Here is a 21,990-nt window from a genome sequence, read left to right on the forward strand (position 1 = left end):
TAATAGTAGTTGGGCGGAGCCCGACCATCCCTGACAGTCGGGCTCTGTTGGGGTGCCGGGCTCCGCCCAGCTAGTATAATAGTTCTTAATAATAAGAATGATGTGAAGATAGGAAATTAAAAAGTTTACATGATGTAATGTACGTGTTATAATTACATAATTAGCTAAGTCAATTTATTTTCTAGTTTGGAGAGTCTTGTTAGCATGACTTCTTCTTTTCTCTTCAGTTTCTGTGACATCTCCTCCTGCATGAAAACATACAAAGTCAATATTATAGGTTCATAGTTCAGATAAGTAGCCAATTAACTTCACCTTGTAGCTAGTGAGTTTCATCTTAGCAATATCCTCCATGACAAGCTTCAACTCCTCAGCAGACACTTTCATCTGCCTAACACCTAATACAGTGTGTACCTTAGTAACCACGCAAATTAACAAAACTTAAAACACACCTTCACTAACTTCTGGCACTTCAGAATTGTCAGTTACATCTTCCTGCAATACACATTCAGTACACATTGAGATGGGAGTAAACTTAGGCTCAACTCAAGCACTGACCTCGTCTGCTTGCTCTTCAGGAGGTGGTGGTGGTGGTGGTGAGATACAACGCTGATATAGGTCAAGGGTCACTGCCTCCTCCAGAGGGGGTGGGCACAGAGTTGTCGGGTCAGGGGGGACATTAACAATGAGCTGAGAGTGTGCGTAATGGGAGGGAGTTAGGTTAGCATGTAATAACTGCAATAATGGAACCTCTCTTAACGGAAACCCATGAAATAAGCTTAAAGGCCACCCCTGTATAAACTATAAACGTTCCCCAAAGGTGTCTGTCATGCAGTGGTTCAACTGTAAATCTAATAGGGGTATTGCTACCAAGCTAGCTCACATTCTGTATGATAATCTCTTCCTCCTGCTCCTCTGACAACAGGTAGTGGAAGAGTGAGTAGTGTTGGAACAGTGATGACTTGAGGTAACGTAGTGTAAACAGGCCCGTTTCCATAGTGAAGCACTTAAGGGGGTTTGGGACAACAGGGGAGGGGGGGTTCCCTACTGCAGCCACCATTTCCTTGAAGGCCAGGATGTTTTCTTCTAGAGAAAGCTGCTTACCTAAGAGAAAAGTTTGAAGTGTGTGTGTGTGTGATAAAAAGCACTTACTTTTCAAGTTGTCAAGGAGAGTGTGCAGGATGGTGATAAACGCTGAGACCTGTACATCACTTAATCCCTCCTCTCTGGCTGCAAACGTTTTAATAGTCAAGGATGAATTATTAAGCTGTGTGATACCAAGGGCGTATACAGAGAAGAGGGCATGCAACTCACTATGTACCCTACGTACTCATCCGACTTCGTATCAGAGACCGGATATGCTAAAAATAGAATCCAGTATACGGACGTGAACAAGTGGGCGGTGTTGTTTACGGAGTTATAATTATGGGCGTGTACATCAGAGCTGCCTTTGCTAGCTAGCTAACAGTGCAGTATTATTTTAGAGAAGTGTCATGACCAGTCCTAGTCCAGCCAGGTCCAAGACAACCCCTTCGAGCATGAAGTTGAGTGCTGGGCGCATTGTTAAGAAGTACCAGAGACTCAGGAAGACAGGTTATTGTACCTAGGTTTCATCTTCTTGGAGTTGCAACTGTTGGATGGTTTGCCTTTGCCTTTGACACTGCTAGTACGAGCCATACTGCTGCTGAGAACTTTTTACTATGCTGCAATCGAGCTAGCTAGCTAGCACAGATATAAAAATTTGATTTACCTTGTGCGGTCAAAGGTTACGCGTGGGCGTTTTTGTGGGCAGTTCTAAAAATAGCTCAATACGAAGTCGAATGATTCTGAGAATAGGGCGAGTTGCATGCCTTCTTCTCTGTATACGCCCTTGGTGATACAAAGACTACTAGATATTAAATGGGGAGGATATCAATATCCACTGACAAAGTAGTCTAGTAGAGCAGCCTCCCGCAGATCCTCCTCAGGACGGGACATGGACAGAACTCTTGCCAGTTTACTGGGGGATCAAAGCTGAAATGTGTTGCTAGAATAAAGAGTGATGCTCACTTAGAAACTTCTTCCACCTCCAGTTCGGCCAGTTCTTTGGTGGCTTCTTCAGATAGGATCATCCACTCTAGTTGAGGCACCGTGATCTCTGCTGGACCTTCATCCTCCTGGAGTGTGTGCATGCAAACATAGACTATAATTATACACAGTTATCACTAGCTGGTTGCTATGGTAACTGGATCTTCCAACTCACTTCTGGCTCATTGTTTTTGCTTCCTTTGCCTTTCTTCTTACTGGAACCTAGTTTAGTTCTAGATCCAGACCGAGACATGATTCTGATAAGGGCATACAGCTTTCGGTACGGTATAATTATATGGGTCTAGTCGATAGTCTGGTCTTCTATGTGCAAAAATATTCGGGAAAATCCCTTTTCTTTACAAATTTTATATGGATAATCTACAAAAATTTCCCATAACTAACCGCGGCGAGAATTAGAGTTCGTCACCCCATAAAAACTAATTATTGTTCCCCACTAAAATCAATTTTCTTTAGCTTCAGGTGCAAGAACTCCTTTCTTGAGAATGATATTCCCGTACAGAGCTCCTTCACTGCATAGGATTATTCATGCACTCCTGAATAATAATAATACGCTTACCCAGTAGCAACCACAGCAAATGCATTCTTTGCTCGCTCATAGAATGCGAATCTTTCCAGGAGTTCAATTTCAATCTGCAAATAACATATTCAGGTTAGATTTACTAATCATAGCAACACTGACAATTTTTCCTTCAGCTTGGTTGATGATCTTCTTATACTCGTCCCACACAGGTGTCTTTAGAGCTTTCATCTTGTCACTAGGTACTAGATCCATCAACAAAACCTGCAATTTCAATTAATATATATATAGACAGCATTAGCCTCGATCCAGGTGGCCCTTTAGTGAAAAGAGTCTTTCTCCTTCAAGAGCGGCCTGGAATCGAGGCTAAGCCGGACAGCATGAAACCATCAATTGCAATTAATAGTGCAATACATATTTATGAAGCTCGGATACTGTGAACTTACTGGTGCTGCTGTGTAAGTGTCCAGTGGGAGCAGTTGCATTACTCCCTTCAGTAGAGAAGGTATCCCGTGACCTATACAAAAAATTCCAGCCTACTCACAAAATTATGCGCCTAAAGCCTTATTTTCTTACGAAAGTATCTGTGAAGACACATGTTGACATACCATCTGCTCGGATGAGCTCCGGCCCACACTTAGACACAGACGCACTCGGGAAGTTTGCATCGGCAAGGACTACAGAGAATAGCTAATCATTTTCTGCACTGCACATAATAATTAGGGGAAGCTTACCAATTTCATCTCCATGGCCCATTCTGGCAAGTACTGTCAGCAGTTCAGGAGAGAGGATACGGGGGATTGTCTTCAGTACCACCATCTTTTCTAGCAGACTTGCATGGGACTTAATTTACAGTCCAGATTGAACGATCTTTACCTAAAAAGCTGAGAGTATCATCAAGGTGTGTACTTGTGTGTGTTGTCCTAGCTACACAGCAATGGCCGATGATATTGATTACTGCCTACCAGAAGTGAGCGGTATTTCTCCCAATGAGGGACCTCCTGGCACCAAGATTACCATCCGAGGAGAGAACTTGGGAGAGAATAAAGATGATGTGATAGGTAAACACTATAAAATGAACGATAATTTAAACAAAATGTAATAGCGCAACTATCTTAGGGGTGCATTTCAATACTTCTCTGTATCTCTCTCTCCAGCACTGACTCTCAACGATAAAAGTTGTCTGGAGTCCCTCGAGTACTTTTCCTCAAAGAAGCTGGTGTGTTTGTCGCCGGACATAGTTGGCAGGAGTCATATCATTGTCACCACTAGATCCGGTGGAGAGGGCACTTGTCTGGTTTATTTTACTGGTCTGGTGGTCGAACCGAAGCCACAGCTAGGTATAATAGTCTGCGAGAAAAACTAGAGCACCATATAAGCTTACTGGTCACCCTCTAGTTACTCAACTAGCAGTGAATGACATAATTGTTAAACTGTTCACGGGTTTATAAAATAACAGACATCATCTCATGTATCTGCCACTCCCAGATACCCTGATGGAGTCGGATGTGTGGATAGATGAGGCATACAACCCCCTCACCCCTGGACTGTCCACTGCTGTGCCCGAGCGTCCTGCCTATATGCAGCTGTCTGTCGAGCCTCTGGGCGTGCCCGGTGCTTTCAGGAAGGGCCCAAAGTTAAACCCCTCTCAAGCTAACCTGGAGAAACTGTTCCCAGACTGTGAGCTCTTAATGATTTTAATGTTGTGTGAGAACTGCTTCTACTGTCGATGCCTGTAGTTATACTGTTGTTTTGAGGGTACCATAAGTTCTCGTTGGTCCGGGTCATGGTTTTGCTTCCTTGATAGCAACACTATTAGTTAGGTACATTTCACAATTACCCTTTGACCTAAAGGACTAGTTTGTTAATTAGCCATTATACATTTCTGGCTGCAGGTAGTGGTAATCTTTTGTCGCCCAAATTCAACCCCAAGTGGTTCCTAGTAGAGAGGCATCGCTCCACCTCATTCAGTGACCTAAAGAGAGGGCTTGTACAACTGCGTCACGAGCTGAACAGGAGTGAGGAGGCCCCTGTCCTCTTCATGAGGGACAACCTGCTCACCTTCTTGCAGTCCTACGACACCCTCTCTGGTATCCTAAACTGTTGCTGAAGCATGAATATAAATATCCTTGTATCAATCGGTCGTGAATTGTCTTGATTTGTATTTCTTGTCACTGCTCAGATGTGAATGAGCTGTTGATTCGCAATGAGAGTGAGACAGTTGGAGGGTCCCTCACTGACAAAGTGGAGGAGTTGCTCAAAGGTATGCATGGTTGTGATAGCCCTACCACACACGCCTATTCTGGGTGTGCTCTATACTACAGTTAAGGGGTCACCCCCTCCCCCAGTTAGAATGTCATAATTTGTAATTAAGTCCCCCTCTATACTACAGTTAGGGAGTTATATCAAGCTACTCCCTCCCTCCTTCCCCACACACACACCTTCCCCACACACACACACAGATGCAGCCACTCACGCTGAGGAGGTATTTGAAGGGATCATTAAGTGCAAGATGCGGGCAGACACGACAAGAAATGGTCTCACTGTCCTACAGAGGTACCGTTTCCTCTTCAACCTACCTCGCAGCATTGAGAAAAACATCACCAATGTAAGATCAAGTCCATTGTTTTGATAGGCTCATATGATACATGTATGAGGTGCTAGAGTGGTTAAAATGTGTTTGCCTGACCTTTTACCGTATTACCAAGTTTCAAACAGTACTCTTTCCATCCAAGTTTTCGCATAGGTCACCAGCAAAAGACTCGCAAAGGAGAGAGCATGCAATTCATAATAGTTAGAAACACAATCAGGCTTGTAAAGTGTCATTCACAATTGATTAACTACAGATTTGAAATAATTATGGTATAGAGTACTCTCTAAATTGTGCAGCATATGTTATGATTGTAAGACATGTACGTACATGTATGCTGTACACTCACACACAGGGTGAGTATGATCTGGTGACTACAGACTATGAGAGAGCCAAGTCACTGTTTGCCAGTACCCAGGTAAGCAGAGCCACACACCCGCAGTCACGTCACCCCCCACCCTCTCAGGTGAAAGCGTTCAAGAAGGTGATGGATGAGGTGGAGAAACAGATTCGTAGTTTCAGGCACAACCTGAGGAGGAAGTTGCAAGTTCTGCCATCCAGCCTGGAGGAACAGAAAAGGATCATCAAGTGAGTGCCAAACTATCTCTGATTGTATTTCTAACACACCTTTTACCTTGCCTATGTACTTTTTTTGTGACTGTATGAACTATCCATTATAATAATGCATTGTATTAAGTGTCCATTATCGTTATACCCTCCCCCCACACACCCACACACATACACTCACACACACACTCACCGTACACATACCCACACACACAGATATCTCCTTGAGCTGGATTGCGATGGTAACCCTGCTTGGGAGTGCATCACCAACGTTCATCAATGGCTACTCAAGCTCCTCTTCACCTCAAAGAGCAACCACCAGAATCCTGACCGTCCCTTAAAGGGGCCCGGGGACTTATCGTCCCTTCCTGCCAGTCTGGTGATCGCACAGGACATACCTCCTGACCTACCCCCACGCAGAGGAACTGCCTACACTGATGGAGAGTCTGATCACTCTCGCACTATGTCTACTATGTCTGATATCAGCTTTGCCAGCAACACCTCGTACAGTTCAGGTGAGAGTTCCGTAGTTACTCTGATTGTACGATATTTCTCTCATAATATATAAACACCATAATAGAATAGTCTCACAAAAAAATAATTTTCTAGCACTGTAATTACGTCAACTATAATACTAATGGTTGATACTTTATTAAGATTCACCACATATGCTGACTCAGCACACATGTATACAGCACCTAACGGTTGATACTAAACGAGGCTATACCTGCTTGCCTTCTTCGTACCTGCACGTTTACCTTATCCTTTAATTTCCTACAGTCCCACCCCCAGTACCTCCCAGTCCACTGCGGTCCTTCCAGGTGAACCCTAGCTCTAGTGGGCGTGGATTAGATATCAGTGGTCGTCCAATGAATATCCTGTTTGTGGAGGAGATAACGGACATTGTGTGTGAGACCTTCTCCGACCTGTGGCAACTGGGGAGAGCGTATTTCTCAGGCTCCCTGTTTCAGGGGGTCTTGCTAACGGAGAAACAACAGCAGCTGGCTACAAACTGTGGAGTCAATCAGGCACGGTTCGAGGTGAGCACTGAATCAGGATATACACTGCATAGTGGTGTGAATTCCCCTTGCTTGAATGTATTTGCTGACTAGACTGTAAAAGCATTTGAAATTAACGTCTAGTTATTAGGATTGGCCAAGGAAAACAAGTGAGAGAGGCTTAACGCTTACAGATGTACATGTATACGTTCTGTCCACAATTCCATGAACAGTGGTAGTCACATTATCAAGAGATCGACGGATACATTAGCCTCGAATCCAGGCCTCTCAAGGCTACTGATGCATAATTATACTGTCTGTACACAAACATGTAACATAGCAAATACGTACATATCACACTGTTTTCACGTACATGTACCCCATCTTTTATTCAGTCGATGATCCTGGAGATTGTGGAGGTGTACACAGACATGGTGAACAGCTCACTGTTCGATGATGCCTATGAGCAGCTGTCACAGAAGAGGAAAGAACGTCTCGGAGAGTGGAACAAGTTTAACGACCCTCTGGAGAACTCGGGGGATTGGCTCCCACAGATTGTCCGACAGATAAGGTGTGTATAAATAACCCTGTGTAGTATACAGCTGGTCTATAGACATAGTACTGTATTCCCCCCCCCCCCCCCCCCCAGAGAGTGTGTGGGGTCACTACAGGGCCTGTCCCTACCAGAGAAGGCAGTTACCATCACCACACAGCTGGCATTCAATGTGAGGACACTCTGTGCAGACACTCTCTTTGAGAGAACGGCAAGAGGTGAACACCTGCATGTATATGTACATGGTGGTGTTAGATACGTACCACTTGTATTGGCTAGCTGTTGGGTCCCATATTCTCAAAAAGTAAAGTAGCTATAAGAAGCTCCACTCCATGTGCCATGTGTAACTGAAATAATTCTGATTAGCCAAAACTTAAAATTCTGAAGACTCTTTCTTTCATCACACACACGCACGCACACGCACAACATCTGTAACCCCCATCCTCACACAGACATTGAGGAGCTCCACAAGCGAGAGGACTGGCGAGTGCAGGCCGAGGCAGGGGGCATTGTGACCAGTCTCCCTGTCCTGTTTGAGAACATGGTGGTGGAAGTGCTCATAGCTCTCAAGGAGATTGTGGTGGACTCTCATTCGGAAGTAGTGGACCACCTCAACCAGGAACTCCTCGACAACTCACGCCAACACTTTCACGCTTTACTAGAGGTACGTACATGTAGGTACACTTGGTATGAGCCGATATGGAAGCAATATATACCTTTGCTAACAGATGACTCACAATGAATTTATTTTGTATTTGCAGCACTTTATCAGCTGCTTTGACTACCTTGCCTTTCATAAAGATAAATCAACAACGTAAGCCCTTCCTCACTAACACATGTGTACTGCCTTATGTGTGGTCCCTCTTGCAGTAGTACCAACGGACGAAATGTAGCTGGCACTAATGAGGAGGCGGAGGGAGACACACCCACTAGTGTAAGTCTAATTATGGAGTTTATTTATAGGCAGGATTTCATACAGAGGGGGGGGGGCGCCCTGGGACCGCCCCTAGAAATCTGAAATTTAATATATTTTCCCCTAAAATATCTACTATCTCATTAAAAAAAAAACCCCAGACCCCTGAATCAGCTAAATCTTGTATGAAACCTTGACTGGTGTAGATATTTTTGATTAGTCTGCACGATTATAACCTTTGTTCCTAGGATGAACAACTCCTCACGATCCTGAGCAACCTGCACTACATGAAGGAGGAAGTGATCCCCCGACTCTTTCACTGCTTTGCCAGTCACGGCTACCCCCCGGCAGATTTGGTTCGAGAGGTCAGTTTCAGTACTTCCCCTTGTACTGTTACTAACAGTAGTACGTACAGTACATACTAGCCTGCCTACTAATGGCTCCCTGTAACAAAAGTCGTCTCATTTGACACTGAGCATAAGGCAAAATGCTGATGTTGGCATTCCATAGCACACGTTTCATCAACTCAGCACAAGTAAAACAAAAACCAACACAAGCCTGGTGTACAGGTTTAACCAAATTAAGTGTTAGTTCCTGCAACCACTAGTCTAAACAATACAGCACCAGCTGGCTTGTGGCTGCTCTTGTCGGCCCTCTTGCCCCATCTCCCTCATCTGGTCCATCGTCTCTTGTGGCTGCTCTTGTCGACCCTTTTGCCCCATCTCCCTCATCTGGTCCATCGTGTACAGTTGCTTGTACGTCACAAAACAGGACTTGTTATAGCTTCTGTTTGTTTCCTCCTGACTCGTTTTATTACCCTCCATCTTAACTGATGCTCCACTTTTGTCTGTTTGCTTCTTCTCTCCTAAAAACCAACGAAATTTTTGCTATTGATTAAGTGGGCTTTTAATCTAAGTTAATGTACTATAGTATAGCATTCTTATAGGCTAATTCTTTATGATTGGTTGATGTAAACAAAATTATCCGTCTCAGATTAGTGAAACCTGACAAATGAAATCTATCTAGATATTAATGTTGAACTTTTGAGATCGTGACAAGATATAAAATAACCGGATATCGGCTACACTGTATCTATCAACAACAGATAGTGAGCTTACCTTTATTCATTCTTTTCTATTCACTTGACTGACAAAGAATGGCTCTAGGTTTCTTTCTGATGCAACAAATAATCTCACGTGATACGGGTTATACCCGGTTTAGCTAACGAAGGAGTGTTTATCCCATTCCAATAAGTATCACTTGTTAGAATCCTTCCTACTGTAATACAAAATAGAGTTTTAGATATTTACTGTATGGTTGACTAAGAAACTTTGTTCTCTGTACAGATGGTGCTAGAGCAGCTTTGTAATTTGGACGAGAATATATTCACTGAGTACATTAAACGTAAGAGTGAGAGTGTGACAGGAATCATGGAGGAGGGTATGAAGGCTGGGTTCTTTGACTGGGAACGTTGTACAGTGCCAGACACTGTACGTAACTATGTCAAGGAGGTGCTGTTCAACCTTGTGATCATCCATGCTGAGGTTAGTAATTTTAGTAGATCATTTTATATCCATGCCTTTTGTCTTTTCTACTTTGAAATTCGTAGGTACATGCAGTTTCGTCTCGAATTGTGGAGCGAGTTCTTCTTCGATTGGTGGAGTTACTCTCAGCCGAGTTCCTCAAACTGATCACCGAGCAGGATAACTTCAGCTTTCAGGGGATACTCTATGTGAGGGAATTCCCCTATTGCCTTGTTCATAATACCCACCCCACTCCGACACACACAGGCATACATTGAGCTAGCGTCGTTGGAGGAAGTGATGGAGCTGTACTTGAGTGAAGAATCATTGTCCAATTTTGGGAGCTGCAGAGAGTACCTTTCTGAGTGGGACGTGGAAGCCGATGACAGGTGAACATCTCAGTACACAATTGAACAGTGTACTAATAAACACTTTTAATAATTATTAGGTGCATAGTCACTAACATACCTAAACATTCATTACACCCCCCCCCCCCCCCTCCCACACACACACACACACACATATGCAGTGTACACAAAGCAGTGGATAAATTCAAGGAGAAAACCAAGCTTCAACTTCGTTGCTTCAGAATGGTGGCCAGCAGCACAACGCCAGAGATGGAAGATTCAGGAGAGTTCTGTCAACCGGAGATCACACCCAAGAAGGAGGAGCCAATATTTAAGCCTCGGGAGCCTTCAAAAGCGGAAGTCAAGCCTCCCAAAGAGGAATTCAAGACTCGCAGAGAAGAACGTGGTATTGCGGATGAATTTAAGAAAGTCAAAAAATATAAACCAATGCCAGAAGGCTTTGATTAGCACTTTTTATCCTCTCACAGAATAACCCTTTGCTATAATTGATTTGTATGTCTAAGCTAGTAGTTTTAGCTTTTCATGTTCTCTATAATTATTACGCATAGTAGTCATCTTGAAAGTTTATTCAGCACTGTGTAATGTTAATCATGCTACAATGGAATTCTATTATGACCAGTCGTTGTATTGTGAATATGTTGACAGTGACATGAATACCAACTGACACATTGTACAGTCCATAAACTAAAATGGGATGGGTGTGCATAGTGTTATATATATGATTTCATCTCACAAATTAACACAAAAAAGGTGTCAACTATTGCATGGTTATTAAATTAACGGTTGCTATATAGCTTGCTCAGACCCCCCTTGTGATGGGTTGTGACAGCTCCTCAATCCTGGCTGAAGCTTTTGCTTTCTTTGCAGCCTCACTAACATTGAAAGCATCGGGATTGAACTGGACATGATCCATCGTGTCTCGAATTATGGGCTTGGACAAATCATCCAGCCTGAATAAAAACAAAAATTGCTTTTTAAGCGTATATATGGCTTTGTGGATGTTAACTGACCTGTTACTAGCCATTGCATTCTTGGCTCCAGTGCTGATCCTCCACACCACTTCTCTACTCAGCTGGTAGCCATCAGCCAGTCTTTTTGGTTTGGCTAAGTCCATTACTCTGTCAGAAGGGGTAGCCTGTAGTGCTGCTGTGGGGACTGTCCATTGTGGATCACGAAATGGACCACCAGGGCGAGATTTTGGTCTGGCAAGACTCTCAATGTACTCAGAGGGTGTAGCACTCATAGCAGTAGCGCTCACTATAGTCTCAACCTGATAGTTACAAGTAGTATAATTTCTTAGCCATTACAAACTCAACAATTTCGAACCTGTCTGTTTGGTCTGTAATCAGAATGTGTTTGCTTTGGCCTGGCCAGTTCAGCCGTTCTTGGTCTCACTACAGGATTGCTCCAGCTCCTAGCTCGAGGCTGTGATTGCCATATGGATGAGGTTCTTCCACAGCCGTACACAAACTGGGGTCTGTGCTCAATATGGCCAGCTGGTGCTGTCTTGTGTCTTGCCAAATAAGAGATACGATCTGAGGGAGAGGCAGTCATGGCTGAGGAATTCAATTGCCAGATCTGAGAAGTCCGTCCACAGCTGTAATAGAACTCAGGACTGCATGTGTGTGTGTGTGTGTAAATGTAGGCGTATATGCATATGCGCATGAGGTTGAGTGGGTGTACGTGTAATGGTACAGCTTACATGTAAATGTCTGGTTTTAATTGATGCTTCTTTGGCCTGGCCAGTGAAGAAATCCTCTCAGTAGGTACAGCTATGAGGGTAGCAGGATTGATGGGGGACATGGGCTCCTGGTTGCCCCACGCCACATTTTGACTGCAGAATATACGCAAATTGACAGTCGACACTCATTCACGAACTGATATGACTGATTATATATGCAACAGTAGAAATTGCAAATCTGTGATGCTCACCCGAAACTAGTAAACCATGCTGCTTTCGACTGTTTTGGAATTGCCAGCTTCTGTGAATACGTCATCTTCATGCCTGGATGGGTAACTATGGCTGTGGGGCATGGAGTCACAAAATAAATCAATTTCAGAGCAGTATCACTAGATCTATGTAGATTATTAGAGAGCAACCCACGTACCTGCAGACATTGCAGCTCTCTCCTGCGGTTCTCACACCTTGTGTTTGTTCAACCTAGATGTGCAAAAGTGTAATTGCGTGGGCGTAGCTGACCAACTAGCACTGGCAACGGTATCCCATGGAAACACTTCATCTTACATAACAAATAAGGTTCAAGGGTTCAAGAGGAACCGCTGCCGACCCTGTACCGTACTTGCTGCAGCTAGCTGCTACAGCTAAGGAGCTGCATTATGACTGACTACTCTCGAAGACAGAATGTGCTACAACAACTGAACTCTCAGCTGCATTCTAGGAGAGAAGGGATGCCTGACCTTGGAGTGACTGGCTCAAAGCTCCCCCTCCTTGACTCAACCAAAGGTTCGTAAAAATATAATAGCTGTCCTGTAATAATTTATTGTTCCATGCCAGGTATCAAAGAGCTGAAACCGAGCAAGATACCACGCCCCTTAACACCGACACGCCCCCTTCCAGCCACAGGCTATGTCTCCGAGATCCTCACAACTCACAAGTCCACACCTCACACGCCCACACCACACTCCAATAAAGGCATAAAGGTAGTCATGCATGGACTACCCCGATCTAATGGTAGTGAGGAGATCCACAGATGCACTCAAATCAAGAAGACAGTATCATCAAAAACAATCCCTAACAATCATCTAAAACGAGGCAGTCAGTCTGTTACAAATGAGGCGAAGAAGACTACCAAAACAACAAACAAGAAAAAGGTTCCTATAAAGTTGTCTGGAGATATTAAAAGAAGAAAATCGAAGCAGCGGTGAGTTGAAAATGCTGAGATACGCCAATTGAATTTCTCTACTGTGAAACGTTGTGAATGTGCTCCCCTCTTTCTGCACAGGTATCTAGCTGTCAAGTATGGGAAGGTGTGGATGAGGAAGGTGTTTGGACGGGTTCACCCCGCGGCTGCTAGGACCTGCCATGCCCACCACCTGGTGAGGAGAGTGTTCCGTGTGTGGAGTGCCGAATGGTGGACAGCACGAAGAGAGTGGAAGCTCAATATACGAGCAGAGTGCCATGATAGGTGGGCACTTAACTTGAAAACTTTGCTATGACTATTTTAACCCATTTTCCCCTTATCTCAGATATCGACTGTGGCAGTTGGTCTGGGCAGCATGGACCCACTATACCCTCGGTTGCAAAGAGAAGAGGAGGCTACGGCAAATAGCCGATGGCTTCTCCTCTACACACGTCACACGCCTGGCCTGGCATGAGTGGCGGGAGTATGTGGATGTGAGGAGGGCGAGGGGCGTGGTCAAGAGACAGGCTGACGAGTGGAGGTGTGGTAGTCTGGTGAAGTGTGTCTGGGTGAGGTGGAGGGGGGCAGTAGAGGAGGTCAGGAAGAGGCGAGCTATGGAGACACTGGCACTGCACCATTGGGCACACAGGCTCACTGAACAGGTTCGTGTATATTCAGATTTTAAGCCAAATTATTAATAGACATAAAGATATAAATACCACCCAACTTTCTGAAGGCACATTTCATCCACGACAGTTGTCTCTAAACTCTATCACATCCATAGCTTCTTGTTGGTGTACAGCTAATGACTGATATTATAATTGTCTCGCGCTTGTACAGGTCTGGCAGGTTTGGTTGGAGCGACTTCACATCAGACAAGTGCTGCAGCGTCATGAGGAGCTGGCAGTACATCACCACTCCCAGACTATCCTCCTTAACACATGGGCTGGGTGGCGAGAGTACATCGTCATCAGACAAGACAAGAAAGCAATGAGAGGTGTGATAATTCATGGTAAAAACCCTAGCTGTCTGTTTTACATACAGGTCTTGCTGTGAGTGCTTATTACTCTAAACTGGTCTCTCGTGTGTTTGAGACCTGGAGGGAAAGGTTTGAGAGAGCTCAGGAGATTGCTCTATTCCAGGAGCTAATTATAGAGAGAGGACAACTGGCTGTAAAGAGGAGAGTTTTTCAACACTGGAAGTTTTGTATCCTATGGTCGAGTAGATTCATTCAGAATTGCACGAGGTGTACAAGCCCCTGCACTTCTGTTTTAACCATCTGTTCGGGGCTGGTAAAGCACAGTGCAGTGCTCTGCTTGTAGAGTACTAAACCATTTTGCTACAATCTTTAACTCATTCTAATAGACATATCTCTTAGAGAGTACAAGGTGCACTTGTTGGAGCTGACTTCTCAGGTCAACCAGCTCTCACTGAAGAGGAGGGCTCTCCATCGATTCAGAATGTACAACCAGCATCAACGGAGAAAGGCAGTCAACCAACAACTAGCAGCTTCACATCGGATAAAACAGGTGGGCAGCCTAAATAAATCATCCCACAGTTGTAGCAACAAACCAATAGTTATTGACATCCTTGTTGCTTATTTGGAACTTTCATGATTTTACTGTACATACCTTAGCTCCTGTTGTGTTCTTGGAGTGTGTGGCTGCGAGGGTGTGAGCATCGTGAGGAGATGAAGATGGGCCCACAGACCCGAGTGGCCCAAGCTCACTTCACCTCCGTGGTCACCTGGAAGGTGCTGGCTGCCTGGGTGCAGTACACCAATCATCGCAGACAAAGGAACCAACTGTACAGAGTGGCAGATGAACAGTTTAAGACTTATGCTCTGCCACGGTTAGCATTAAAAATTGCTTTCTAAGTGGCTCAGCCATTGTATGTACTTGCATAAATACCTATGAAGTTTAGTGCTGCCTCAAACGCATGTTTCATGTGATGCTGTGTGTGTTAGGTGTTTTCGTGCCCTGAGGGTGAATGTTGAGATACAGCTATACAAAAGAGACCAAAAGGAGACCGCTGAGGACTTCAGAAAGGAGACAGTACTGAATATGGTCTTCTACAAATGGTGGAGAGGGGCTCAGTTCAGTCAGGACATAAGGATGCTCGGCAGAGTGGTACGATTCCTGTGTACAATCCTCCTGCTTTGAACCCTTTAATATACTCTAGTTATCCTTCACTGTTCTCTTCTCCATGCAGGCCATTCTTCATGATGAGGAGGTCAAGAAGAGGCATCTGCTCAAACTGTGGAGGGCTCGTACTAGAGAGAGAGGGAGACACTCTGCACAAGAGGTGAGTAGCTACATGTAGTACTGCCCTTACCCTACATTGTGTGTGTTCTGTGTACAGGGGATAGCTAACACTCACTATCGCCACTGGAAGATGAGTGTGGCTTTCTGCAAGTGGAACTCACGTTTGAAGGCATTGCTGATTAGGAGAGAGCAGTTGAGTCAAGCTTCTAGTCACTATGGCAACAAGTTGATATGTGTTGTCTGGTCTGCCTGGAAAAGAGTAAGTTATCACCCAAAAGTACATGTACGTCTAACCACCATCACCCATTTCAGTACATTGGAAAGAGGAGGCAGTCTAAGGAAAGAAAAACGTTTGTCAACAATCACTACAAAAAGATTATTGCCCACAAACTTCTACAAGCATGGAAGGTAAGAAAACTTCAAATAGCAGTTTCAACATTACATTTTTAGTTTTCCACCCACTCACAGACACACCTCTCTCTGTCTCGAGACAAGAGAGCCAGACTACTGAGAGTGCAAGGTCACTTCAGTGCAGTCCTACAAGGACGGGTCTTCAGCTCATGGGTGGTGTATGTGTCTGAGGAGAGAGTAAGGAGAGAGCTTCACTCTACGGCAGTGGGCCATTTCGAGGCAGTCACTCTTAAGAAGGTAAACATAATTATTATTGTCTGCTTGATCTGTGTGTGTACTGTCTCCATACACCTATATAATTATACGTTACGTAGCTCCACCTCTATTACGGTGTATAGTGATACTATCATTGTAACTACTGTAAAGAGTTGTGTTGCCGTTCTCTTTTGTCTAGTGTTTGAGTGTGTGGCTAATCAGAACTGCTGAGAGTATTGACAATCGTAGTAGAGAGGACCAGCTTGTTGAAGAGACCACCCATCTTCTCAGTAGAGCCAGACTCTCTCGAATCTTACACCAGTGGCGAGACTACTCCATCAGCAGTGTGGCCATGCGACTAGCCAGAGGGAGGGCGGACACGCATCATAGTGCTGTACTCAAAAGAACATGTTTCAGTGCTTGGTGGGGGCATAATCGGAGAAAACTTAGAGCAACATTGCTGATGAGGCAGGGAGAGTGGTTTATGAGGAACAGGTTATTGTCAGCTGCCTATTCTCAATGGAGAGTGCAGGTACAGTACTTGAATTTATCTTCTACATGTAGCTCAGCACACGACAGGAACCTAAACATGTGCATCATTGCATATTATGTTTTTTATAGGCCATAATTATCTTGAGTTTGAATTGCTCAATTTAGGTAACTTAGCGGGGGTTCCATCACATAACATGTTTGCTGACAGATTTTAATTTCACCATTTCCCAAACTTACTTCTCCCCCAGTTCATGCACTCCCTGGTCCTAAAGCAGGCCTCAGTGGGAGCCCTATGGCACTGGAGTGAGGTGTTGCAGCGTCGTTGTCTGGCTGCCTGGTTCCTACACACTCTGGAGCGAAGGAGGAAGAGAGAGAGGTACTCACAGGCTCTAGAGAGGCATCGCAAGAGACTAGTCACCATTGGGGTGTCCCAGTGGATCAAGGTGAGTGTGTTTTGTACTTTAGGCTACATCATTAATTGGAAGACTAGCTGTGCACGTATAGTAAGAGCCTACATGTACATAGCAATACATACTAATTATTGCATTATGCAGACTACAGTACAGTGTAGCTGTGTACATGTACGTGGTATGCGAATGAGTAGAGAATGTGATATGGATAAACCTTTGTGTGTGTGTGTGTCTGTGTCTGTGTAGGTGGCCACTCAGCTACAAGCTCAGAGAGAAGCCATTGCCTTACAGCACCAAGCAAAGGTCAGTGTAAAATGTACGTATACTACCGTATAGCTGGTTATTAATACTAGCAGCTAGCTACATGTACGTAGCTACTAGATACAGGTAGCAGCTTGTTAGTGCTTCAAGTTTTATGCAGGTGAAAAGAACTTTTAATGACAAACGAATTAGCTAGAGCTAATAAATGCCGCTCTTGAACAGTGGCCTCTCTCGAATTGTAGCCTCCTCTTCCAGCAAAAGGAAACATTTAGTAGCCGTGTACATGTACAATATTAATGTAGTTTCTGTGCATATTAAAGCTATACACTTAATGTGACATGTCCACCCTGTATATAGAGTGCCCAATCTGTGCTGGGATGTGTTCGAAGGTGTGCCTCTCACTGGCTGGCAATCACCAGGAGAAGTAGAGGCTCTCACCACCACAAACTGAGGGGTCACGGGGTCACTAATGACCATACTGTCAGAGTGGTGTCTCCAGACAGCAGGGGTGGAGGAGTGCAGGAAACTGGAGGCTGGGCCTCTCTTCTAAAGTAAGTGTCACTGTGTAATGCAAAATAGAATAGGACACTGGTAGGTTTGTCTAGGTTGTTAGGTTGATTATCCCCCTACAATTCATGCACTCGTAACATGTGTAACTCCAGGAATCTACAGCTGCCTGATGGAAGTCGTACAGAGAGGCCTCGACCAAGAAAGCCCCCCTCACACACCACCATCACCCCACTCATCACACACCCTCACACTGACGTTCAACCAAGATTGCCGCTCCTACCAGTACCACACCCTCCAAGTCAAGACCTCCCTCATAGTTCCTTTACGTTTCTCACCTCAACTTGCAGCGAACCTTCAAACATTGAGGAGAGTGTTACGCCAGGAGACACATACATTGTCGATAATCCATCGCCTCAGCACTTAGAGACTGATGATTATTACACGATTCAAACTATTTCACCGCTTGTTGATGCTAGTACACCTCGCTACAAGCTACAACCTTTGCTTCTTACACACAGTGATTCTTCAAGCTCTCGAATGTCTGATCAATTTAACAGTCAAGAAGATGTCTACACACCAGCACACAGTCCTGTTATAGAACAGCCATTGGAACCGGCTCTCTTACTCCCCACCTTGACAGATCCAAGTGTACAGAGGGAGCTAGTGCAGATGAGAGACACTCTCAAACACTTCCACCAACTCAAAGCAAGGAAAAAGTATGAGTGGAGGATTGAGTGATTATAAATTATGTGTATCTATAATGTTTTGTGTGCACTATAGATTGTTGGAAAGGAATCTGACGTCTCTCACTGATCAAGGCAACTCTGAGGAGCTTCTCAAGGTATAGTATGACTGTCTATAATGCTAGTTCACCTCTCTCACACACACCTCACACCCCACACCCCACACCACACACACCACACCACAGGTGAGGCTGGAGTTGGCTTCATTGAGTCGGATGGTTTCTTCAAAGGAACCCCTGATCAAGCAGTGTGCTCTCAGAATCAATGAACTAGTCACTCAAACTGGACTTGTAAGCTAGAACTCGTACTCATTCCCATTAATTTAATGCCTAACTTTACGATTCTCAAATGATCACCATCAATATTTTTCGTGTCTAAGATTTGATATTGACTTTCAAAACATTAATGATGACGTAGTTTCAAGTTATTTGAATAGTTGGCTATAATTATAGTAAACGATGATATTTAAAATGTCTCGTAGTAGGTCTATTCTGGGCAAGGTTTGGTAGTGCTAAAACTGCACACTATACAAGGCACTCTGAGCTCCTCTTCTTTCAGGTCCTTACACTCAGAGCCGAGGAAACAATTCCTCTCTACGGCTGCCAGTTTGTGATGTTGGGGTCTCTCAGGGGGTTGGGCAACATTGCTTGGATCCACACAAATGAATTGGCCAGTCGATTCCCAAACTTGTGACAGCACTCCTGTGTATTGTGGGCACCAGTCTTTAGGGCATTTGTTTGCATCTGGGATGGTAATAGACGTAGATGCGTCTTTAATGAAGCATAGAGAGCAGTCGAGTTTCCATGGCTGTCCATTCTTGATATACGCTATTTCTGTCACTTTTTCTACTTCCCAACCAGTCAAATCAAACGGAGACTTTAAGGTAGAAGATCCACACACGTCATCTCCAAAGTCATCTCCACAAGGTTGAGGAATACAGAGTGGGTTTCCAGCTGAGTTAGTAGTGGCCACTCCAGAATAGAGATTAGAGCTGCTGGTACCCCCACAATACGTCCTGCCCCAGTGCACATATGTTGTACCAGACGAGCCTGAGAAACACAACTGAATAAAAAGAGTTGACAGTTGTATTTAATTGTCTTACCTGGATCTCCTGCAGTGAGGTCCATTCATAATTTATAAATAAAGTCATGTTCTGTACATGTATTTAAATATGCCCGCTCACCTTCCTCAACTGCATATCAACATTTTTGTATATGAATGAGACATGCAAACACAGTATAGGAAGCTTACATAATCCACCAGGTTCTCCCTTTGGCCCCGGGGGTCCCACCATCCCATCCATGCCAGGGGAGCCTGTGGTGATTGATACACAGCGAAATAACATAACCTACAAAATCACAAGACAAATTAGGAATGTAAGCAGCGTTAGTTAAAATTGGCATGGGGCATAAGTACTTATCAGTTAATGTTCTTAAATTAAGTAAGTTAATTACCGGTGTCTCCATGTTCTCCCTTTATTCCTTCGGGTCCAATGATCCCGGGTGGTCCAGAACTTCCAGGCAAACCAGATACACCAGTAACACCCTTGGTACCAGGGCTACCAGCTGTATACATGTAGCACCATATATATACCTAATACATTGTCATGTGACTCACTGTGTCCTGTGTATCCTGGGAAACCCCTCGCTCCTTTCCCCCCTGTTATTTAATACATGTAGCATGAACATGAATTCAGAGCCATAAGCAAATTATTAATGATGTGGCAGAATCGTCACACACACACACACACACACACACACACACACACACACACACACACACACACCAGGACGTCCTCGCAATCCGGTCCTTCCTCTCTGCCCCTTTATCCCGGGGGGTCCGCGTGGGCCAGCTGAATGGAATCATTGAACAAAAATGTTGGCCATCCTAGCTGTGACAGTAACTCACTTTGAGCGAATGTGAATGAGAAGAAGACAAAGCTCAATACAGAGCAAAGGAGCACCAGCTGAGGTTTCATTTTCAGTTATTGCAGTAAGTGCTGCCGACAAGGCTATCTGCTTTTATAGCAGTGGGTGGGCGACGTGTTTACTGATAGTACGTCATTTCTCTCAGTCATAATTATACAAAACTGTAACAACACGGTAGTTTTTCTTAACGGAGAAGACGTAAACAATTCCTAGTACGGGCTAAAGGGAAAACCCCCCTAATGGTTATCAAGACATCACACACACACACACACACTGTTTAGGGTGCTTAAAGTGGCATACCGAAAGTGACTTGTAGGATGACTCTAGACACTAGAAACAGTCGCTATATAATAATTTTATTGTGTAAATAGTTGCTATAATTATAATGATATTTACAAAAAAATACATTTTAGTTGGGGTGGTTGTACTAGTAGACTGTAGCCGCTCCCTCGGCTCAATGTCCTCTTCCTCATGTCTCAGTCAGTAGTTCGGGGATCTCTGCCAACACTACTGCAGCCATCGTCTCAGGGCTAGCCTGGAGTGCAGTAGGTGGTCAATAACATCACATTATGATTACTAGCATTTATGTATACACACATCAGATAGCCTAGATTAAATACCTTTTTGCTGTAATAGGGAGGTGGAGCTGCTGCTACACGTAGAAGTCTATCTACATAGTTGTAAAACTACATGTACATGAATGACTGTTGTACCAATGGCATGGACCATGCAGGAGTACAATAAAAAAAAATAATGTACTCCTGCATGGACTTACTTCTCTGACAAATAACCCTGATGGGACGCTGGGAGTCGCTGCACAGTGTCTGTGAGTTAACAGTGAATAGCGATCCGAGGTGTAATTTTTTTGCTGGCTCTGTAATTAGTGTATTAGCTATAGATCTAGATCTACATCAATTTTACAGTCTCAAAGTTAGGTCTGACCCCATTTTCGGAAAAGTCATCAGGCTAAATAATAAATATAGCCCATGCTTTTTTCATAATGAAACATTATTGCTCGAACCCAATCACAACTTAACACAATGCACTGCTGATCCATAAACAGTAGATGGATGATCATCACACCACTCAAACTATTTCAACTTTCATGCTTTCTACACACAGTGATTCTTCATTAACAGTCACTATCTGAATTGGCTCTTACTCCCCACTAGCCTTGATCCCAGGCCGCTCTTCAGTGAAGGAGAACCCCCACCAGACCCTAACAGACCCACGCAAGCTTAGGTGTGAGTGCATGTGTATACAGAGGGAGCTAGTGCAGGTGAGATCGAGACACTCTCAAACACTTCCACCAATCTAAACAAAAGCAAAGGTATATTATAATATTATGTACTCATCCGACCTCCCACTTATATACCGTATAGCGGGTAATTTTCGGGGGACAAAATATTCGTGGTTCAGCAATATTGAGACATTTCGTGGGTAATATTTTCGTGGTTGCTACTTGCACTGTAGGTAAAGGTAGGCGCTAGGCAAGGTCGCTTCATTCGTGGGTAAAATATTCGTGGTCAGACCTCCAACCACGAAAACCACTAATATTTTGCCCCACAACTATACGTTAGTATAATTATAAGTGGGTGGAAATATGCATTATTTTATAGACATTGTTGGAAAGGAAGCTGGAGTCTTTCACTGATCATGATCAAGGCAACTCTGAGCATTCTCTCGGTAGTGTGACTCTCAGACGGTTTCTTCAAAGGAACCCCTGACCATGTGTAAGCAGTGTGCTTTCAGAATGAATAATAATTATAGTCACTCTCTTGACTTGTATAAGCTGCAAATT

At 44.2% G+C, this 21,990-nt stretch overlaps 6 protein-coding genes and 1 long non-coding RNA gene across 12 annotated transcripts; 3 read left to right on the top strand and 4 right to left on the bottom strand.

Moving 5' to 3' along the window:
* Positions 1-82: 82 nt before the first annotated feature.
* Positions 83-2,381, bottom strand: LOC135330947 (ciliary-associated calcium-binding coiled-coil protein 1-like). The gene is made up of 9 exons (XM_064525941.1): positions 2,240-2,381; positions 2,047-2,153; positions 1,910-1,996; positions 1,150-1,235; positions 881-1,101; positions 556-687; positions 450-492; positions 313-395; positions 83-245 (listed from the first exon to the last, which is right to left on the bottom strand). Exons 1-9 carry the CDS (start codon positions 2,315-2,317, stop codon positions 165-167), a joined length of 918 nt encoding a protein of 305 aa, XP_064382011.1. The 5' UTR covers positions 2,318-2,381; the 3' UTR covers positions 83-164.
* A 2-nt stretch (positions 2,382-2,383) lies between these two features.
* Positions 2,384-3,498, bottom strand: LOC135330963 (fucose mutarotase-like). Its single transcript, XM_064525960.1, has 6 exons — positions 3,337-3,498; positions 3,211-3,279; positions 3,049-3,119; positions 2,765-2,866; positions 2,642-2,715; positions 2,384-2,594 (listed from the first exon to the last, which is right to left on the bottom strand). The coding sequence occupies exons 1-6, from the start codon at positions 3,419-3,421 to the stop codon at positions 2,525-2,527; spliced, it is 471 nt and encodes a 156-aa protein (XP_064382030.1). The 5' UTR covers positions 3,422-3,498; the 3' UTR covers positions 2,384-2,524.
* A 28-nt stretch (positions 3,499-3,526) lies between these two features.
* LOC135330884 (exocyst complex component 2-like) lies at positions 3,527-10,762 on the top strand. 2 transcript variants are annotated; one of them, XM_064525835.1, is made up of 20 exons: positions 3,527-3,663; positions 3,760-3,942; positions 4,091-4,282; positions 4,498-4,692; positions 4,785-4,865; positions 5,065-5,210; positions 5,548-5,610; positions 5,659-5,780; positions 5,976-6,274; positions 6,540-6,799; positions 7,153-7,328; positions 7,407-7,528; positions 7,763-7,974; positions 8,072-8,124; positions 8,181-8,244; positions 8,472-8,588; positions 9,570-9,767; positions 9,833-9,955; positions 10,014-10,135; positions 10,276-10,762. In XM_064525835.1, exons 1-20 carry the CDS (start codon positions 3,540-3,542, stop codon positions 10,559-10,561), a joined length of 3,138 nt encoding a protein of 1,045 aa, XP_064381905.1. In that variant the 5' UTR covers positions 3,527-3,539; the 3' UTR covers positions 10,562-10,762. The 2 variants fall into 2 exon arrangements, with proteins under 2 accessions (XP_064381905.1, XP_064381906.1); XM_064525836.1 differs by having other exon boundaries at positions 8,184-8,244.
* On the bottom strand, positions 10,736-12,368 carry LOC135330945 (sperm microtubule associated protein 2-like). The gene is made up of 6 exons (XM_064525939.1): positions 12,223-12,368; positions 12,047-12,137; positions 11,817-11,948; positions 11,441-11,729; positions 11,125-11,384; positions 10,736-11,064 (listed from the first exon to the last, which is right to left on the bottom strand). The coding sequence occupies exons 1-6, from the start codon at positions 12,230-12,232 to the stop codon at positions 10,914-10,916; spliced, it is 933 nt and encodes a 310-aa protein (XP_064382009.1). The 5' UTR covers positions 12,233-12,368; the 3' UTR covers positions 10,736-10,913.
* Positions 12,369-12,377: 9 nt separating this feature from the next.
* LOC135330877 (protein SFI1 homolog) lies at positions 12,378-18,663 on the top strand. The gene is made up of 20 exons (XM_064525824.1): positions 12,378-12,578; positions 12,630-12,996; positions 13,078-13,260; positions 13,322-13,637; positions 13,816-13,972; positions 14,020-14,181; positions 14,341-14,504; positions 14,612-14,826; positions 14,942-15,104; positions 15,187-15,279; positions 15,337-15,498; positions 15,552-15,647; positions 15,708-15,887; positions 16,045-16,377; positions 16,586-16,780; positions 16,994-17,050; positions 17,366-17,559; positions 17,671-18,234; positions 18,299-18,359; positions 18,447-18,663. Exons 1-20 carry the CDS (start codon positions 12,452-12,454, stop codon positions 18,558-18,560), a joined length of 3,903 nt encoding a protein of 1,300 aa, XP_064381894.1. The 5' UTR covers positions 12,378-12,451; the 3' UTR covers positions 18,561-18,663.
* Positions 18,611-20,915, bottom strand: LOC135330966 (collagen alpha-3(IX) chain-like). 5 transcript variants are annotated; one of them, XR_010392889.1, is made up of 8 exons: positions 20,810-20,915; positions 20,170-20,724; positions 20,048-20,113; positions 19,879-19,920; positions 19,716-19,826; positions 19,513-19,575; positions 19,364-19,453; positions 18,611-19,310 (listed from the first exon to the last, which is right to left on the bottom strand). XR_010392889.1 is itself a non-coding variant. In XM_064525965.1 (8 exons), the coding sequence occupies exons 2-7, from the start codon at positions 20,237-20,239 to the stop codon at positions 19,389-19,391; spliced, it is 417 nt and encodes a 138-aa protein (XP_064382035.1). In that variant the 5' UTR covers positions 20,240-20,276; positions 20,596-20,795; the 3' UTR covers positions 18,611-19,310; positions 19,364-19,388. The 5 variants fall into 5 exon arrangements, 4 of the variants coding, with proteins under 4 accessions (XP_064382035.1, XP_064382036.1, XP_064382034.1 ...); XM_064525965.1 differs by lacking the exon at positions 20,810-20,915 and having other exon boundaries at positions 20,170-20,276; positions 20,596-20,795; XM_064525966.1 differs by lacking the exon at positions 20,810-20,915 and having other exon boundaries at positions 20,170-20,279; positions 20,596-20,795.
* On the top strand, positions 20,876-21,975 carry LOC135330977 (uncharacterized). Its single transcript, XR_010392897.1, has 3 exons — positions 20,876-21,015; positions 21,312-21,519; positions 21,809-21,975. It is a non-coding gene; the product is annotated as an uncharacterized LOC135330977 (long non-coding RNA).
* The last annotated feature ends 15 nt before the right edge of the window (positions 21,976-21,990 follow it).

Source organism: Halichondria panicea, chromosome 2 (assembly GCF_963675165.1).
Source record: "Halichondria panicea chromosome 2, odHalPani1.1, whole genome shotgun sequence".
Classification (NCBI taxonomy): domain Eukaryota; kingdom Metazoa; phylum Porifera; class Demospongiae; order Suberitida; family Halichondriidae; genus Halichondria; species Halichondria panicea.

What these genes read in the sequence shown, in the direction of transcription:
- LOC135330947 (XM_064525941.1), bottom strand. Translation starts at nt 2,317, where the DNA reads ATGTCTCGGTCTGGATCTAGAACTAAACTAGGTTCCAGTAAGAAGAAA. An exon ending in GAGGTGGAAGAAGTTTCTAA is followed by an intron (nt 1,997 to 2,046) that starts GTGAGCATCACT and finishes TTGATCCCCCAG; the next exon opens with TAAACTGGCAAGAGTTCTGT. An exon ending in TGAAACTCACTAGCTACAAG is followed by an intron (nt 246 to 312) that starts GTGAAGTTAATT and finishes GTTTTCATGCAG; the next exon opens with GAGGAGATGTCACAGAAACT.
- LOC135330963 (XM_064525960.1), bottom strand. Translation starts at nt 3,421, where the DNA reads ATGGTGGTACTGAAGACAATCCCCCGTATCCTCTCTCCTGAACTGCTG. An exon ending in GGAGCTCATCCGAGCAGATG is followed by an intron (nt 3,120 to 3,210) that starts GTATGTCAACAT and finishes TTTTTTGTATAG; the next exon opens with GTCACGGGATACCTTCTCTA. An exon ending in TTTGCTGTGGTTGCTACTGG is followed by an intron (nt 2,595 to 2,641) that starts GTAAGCGTATTA and finishes AATCCTATGCAG; the next exon opens with TGAAGGAGCTCTGTACGGGA.
- LOC135330884 (XM_064525835.1), top strand. Translation starts at nt 3,540, where the DNA reads ATGGCCGATGATATTGATTACTGCCTACCAGAAGTGAGCGGTATTTCT. An exon ending in CGAACCGAAGCCACAGCTAG is followed by an intron (nt 3,943 to 4,090) that starts GTATAATAGTCT and finishes TGCCACTCCCAG; the next exon opens with ATACCCTGATGGAGTCGGAT. An exon ending in TCAATCAGGCACGGTTCGAG is followed by an intron (nt 6,800 to 7,152) that starts GTGAGCACTGAA and finishes TCTTTTATTCAG; the next exon opens with TCGATGATCCTGGAGATTGT.
- LOC135330945 (XM_064525939.1), bottom strand. An exon ending in GCATGGTTTACTAGTTTCGG is followed by an intron (nt 11,949 to 12,046) that starts GTGAGCATCACA and finishes TATATTCTGCAG; the next exon opens with TCAAAATGTGGCGTGGGGCA. An exon ending in ATTACAGACCAAACAGACAG is followed by an intron (nt 11,385 to 11,440) that starts GTTCGAAATTGT and finishes TGTAACTATCAG; the next exon opens with GTTGAGACTATAGTGAGCGC.
- LOC135330877 (XM_064525824.1), top strand. Translation starts at nt 12,452, where the DNA reads ATGACTGACTACTCTCGAAGACAGAATGTGCTACAACAACTGAACTCT. An exon ending in CCTTACAGCACCAAGCAAAG is followed by an intron (nt 17,051 to 17,365) that starts GTCAGTGTAAAA and finishes CCCTGTATATAG; the next exon opens with AGTGCCCAATCTGTGCTGGG. An exon ending in ACTCTGAGGAGCTTCTCAAG is followed by an intron (nt 18,360 to 18,446) that starts GTATAGTATGAC and finishes ACCACACCACAG; the next exon opens with GTGAGGCTGGAGTTGGCTTC.
- LOC135330966 (XM_064525965.1), bottom strand. Translation starts at nt 20,239, where the DNA reads ATGAAACCTCAGCTGGTGCTCCTTTGCTCTGTATTGAGCTTTGTCTTC. An exon ending in CGGATTGCGAGGACGTCCTG is followed by an intron (nt 19,921 to 20,047) that starts GTGTGTGTGTGT and finishes ATTAAATAACAG; the next exon opens with GGGGGAAAGGAGCGAGGGGT. An exon ending in GGGAGAACCTGGTGGATTAT is followed by an intron (nt 19,454 to 19,512) that starts GTAAGCTTCCTA and finishes GTTGATATGCAG; the next exon opens with TTGAGGAAGGTGAGCGGGCA.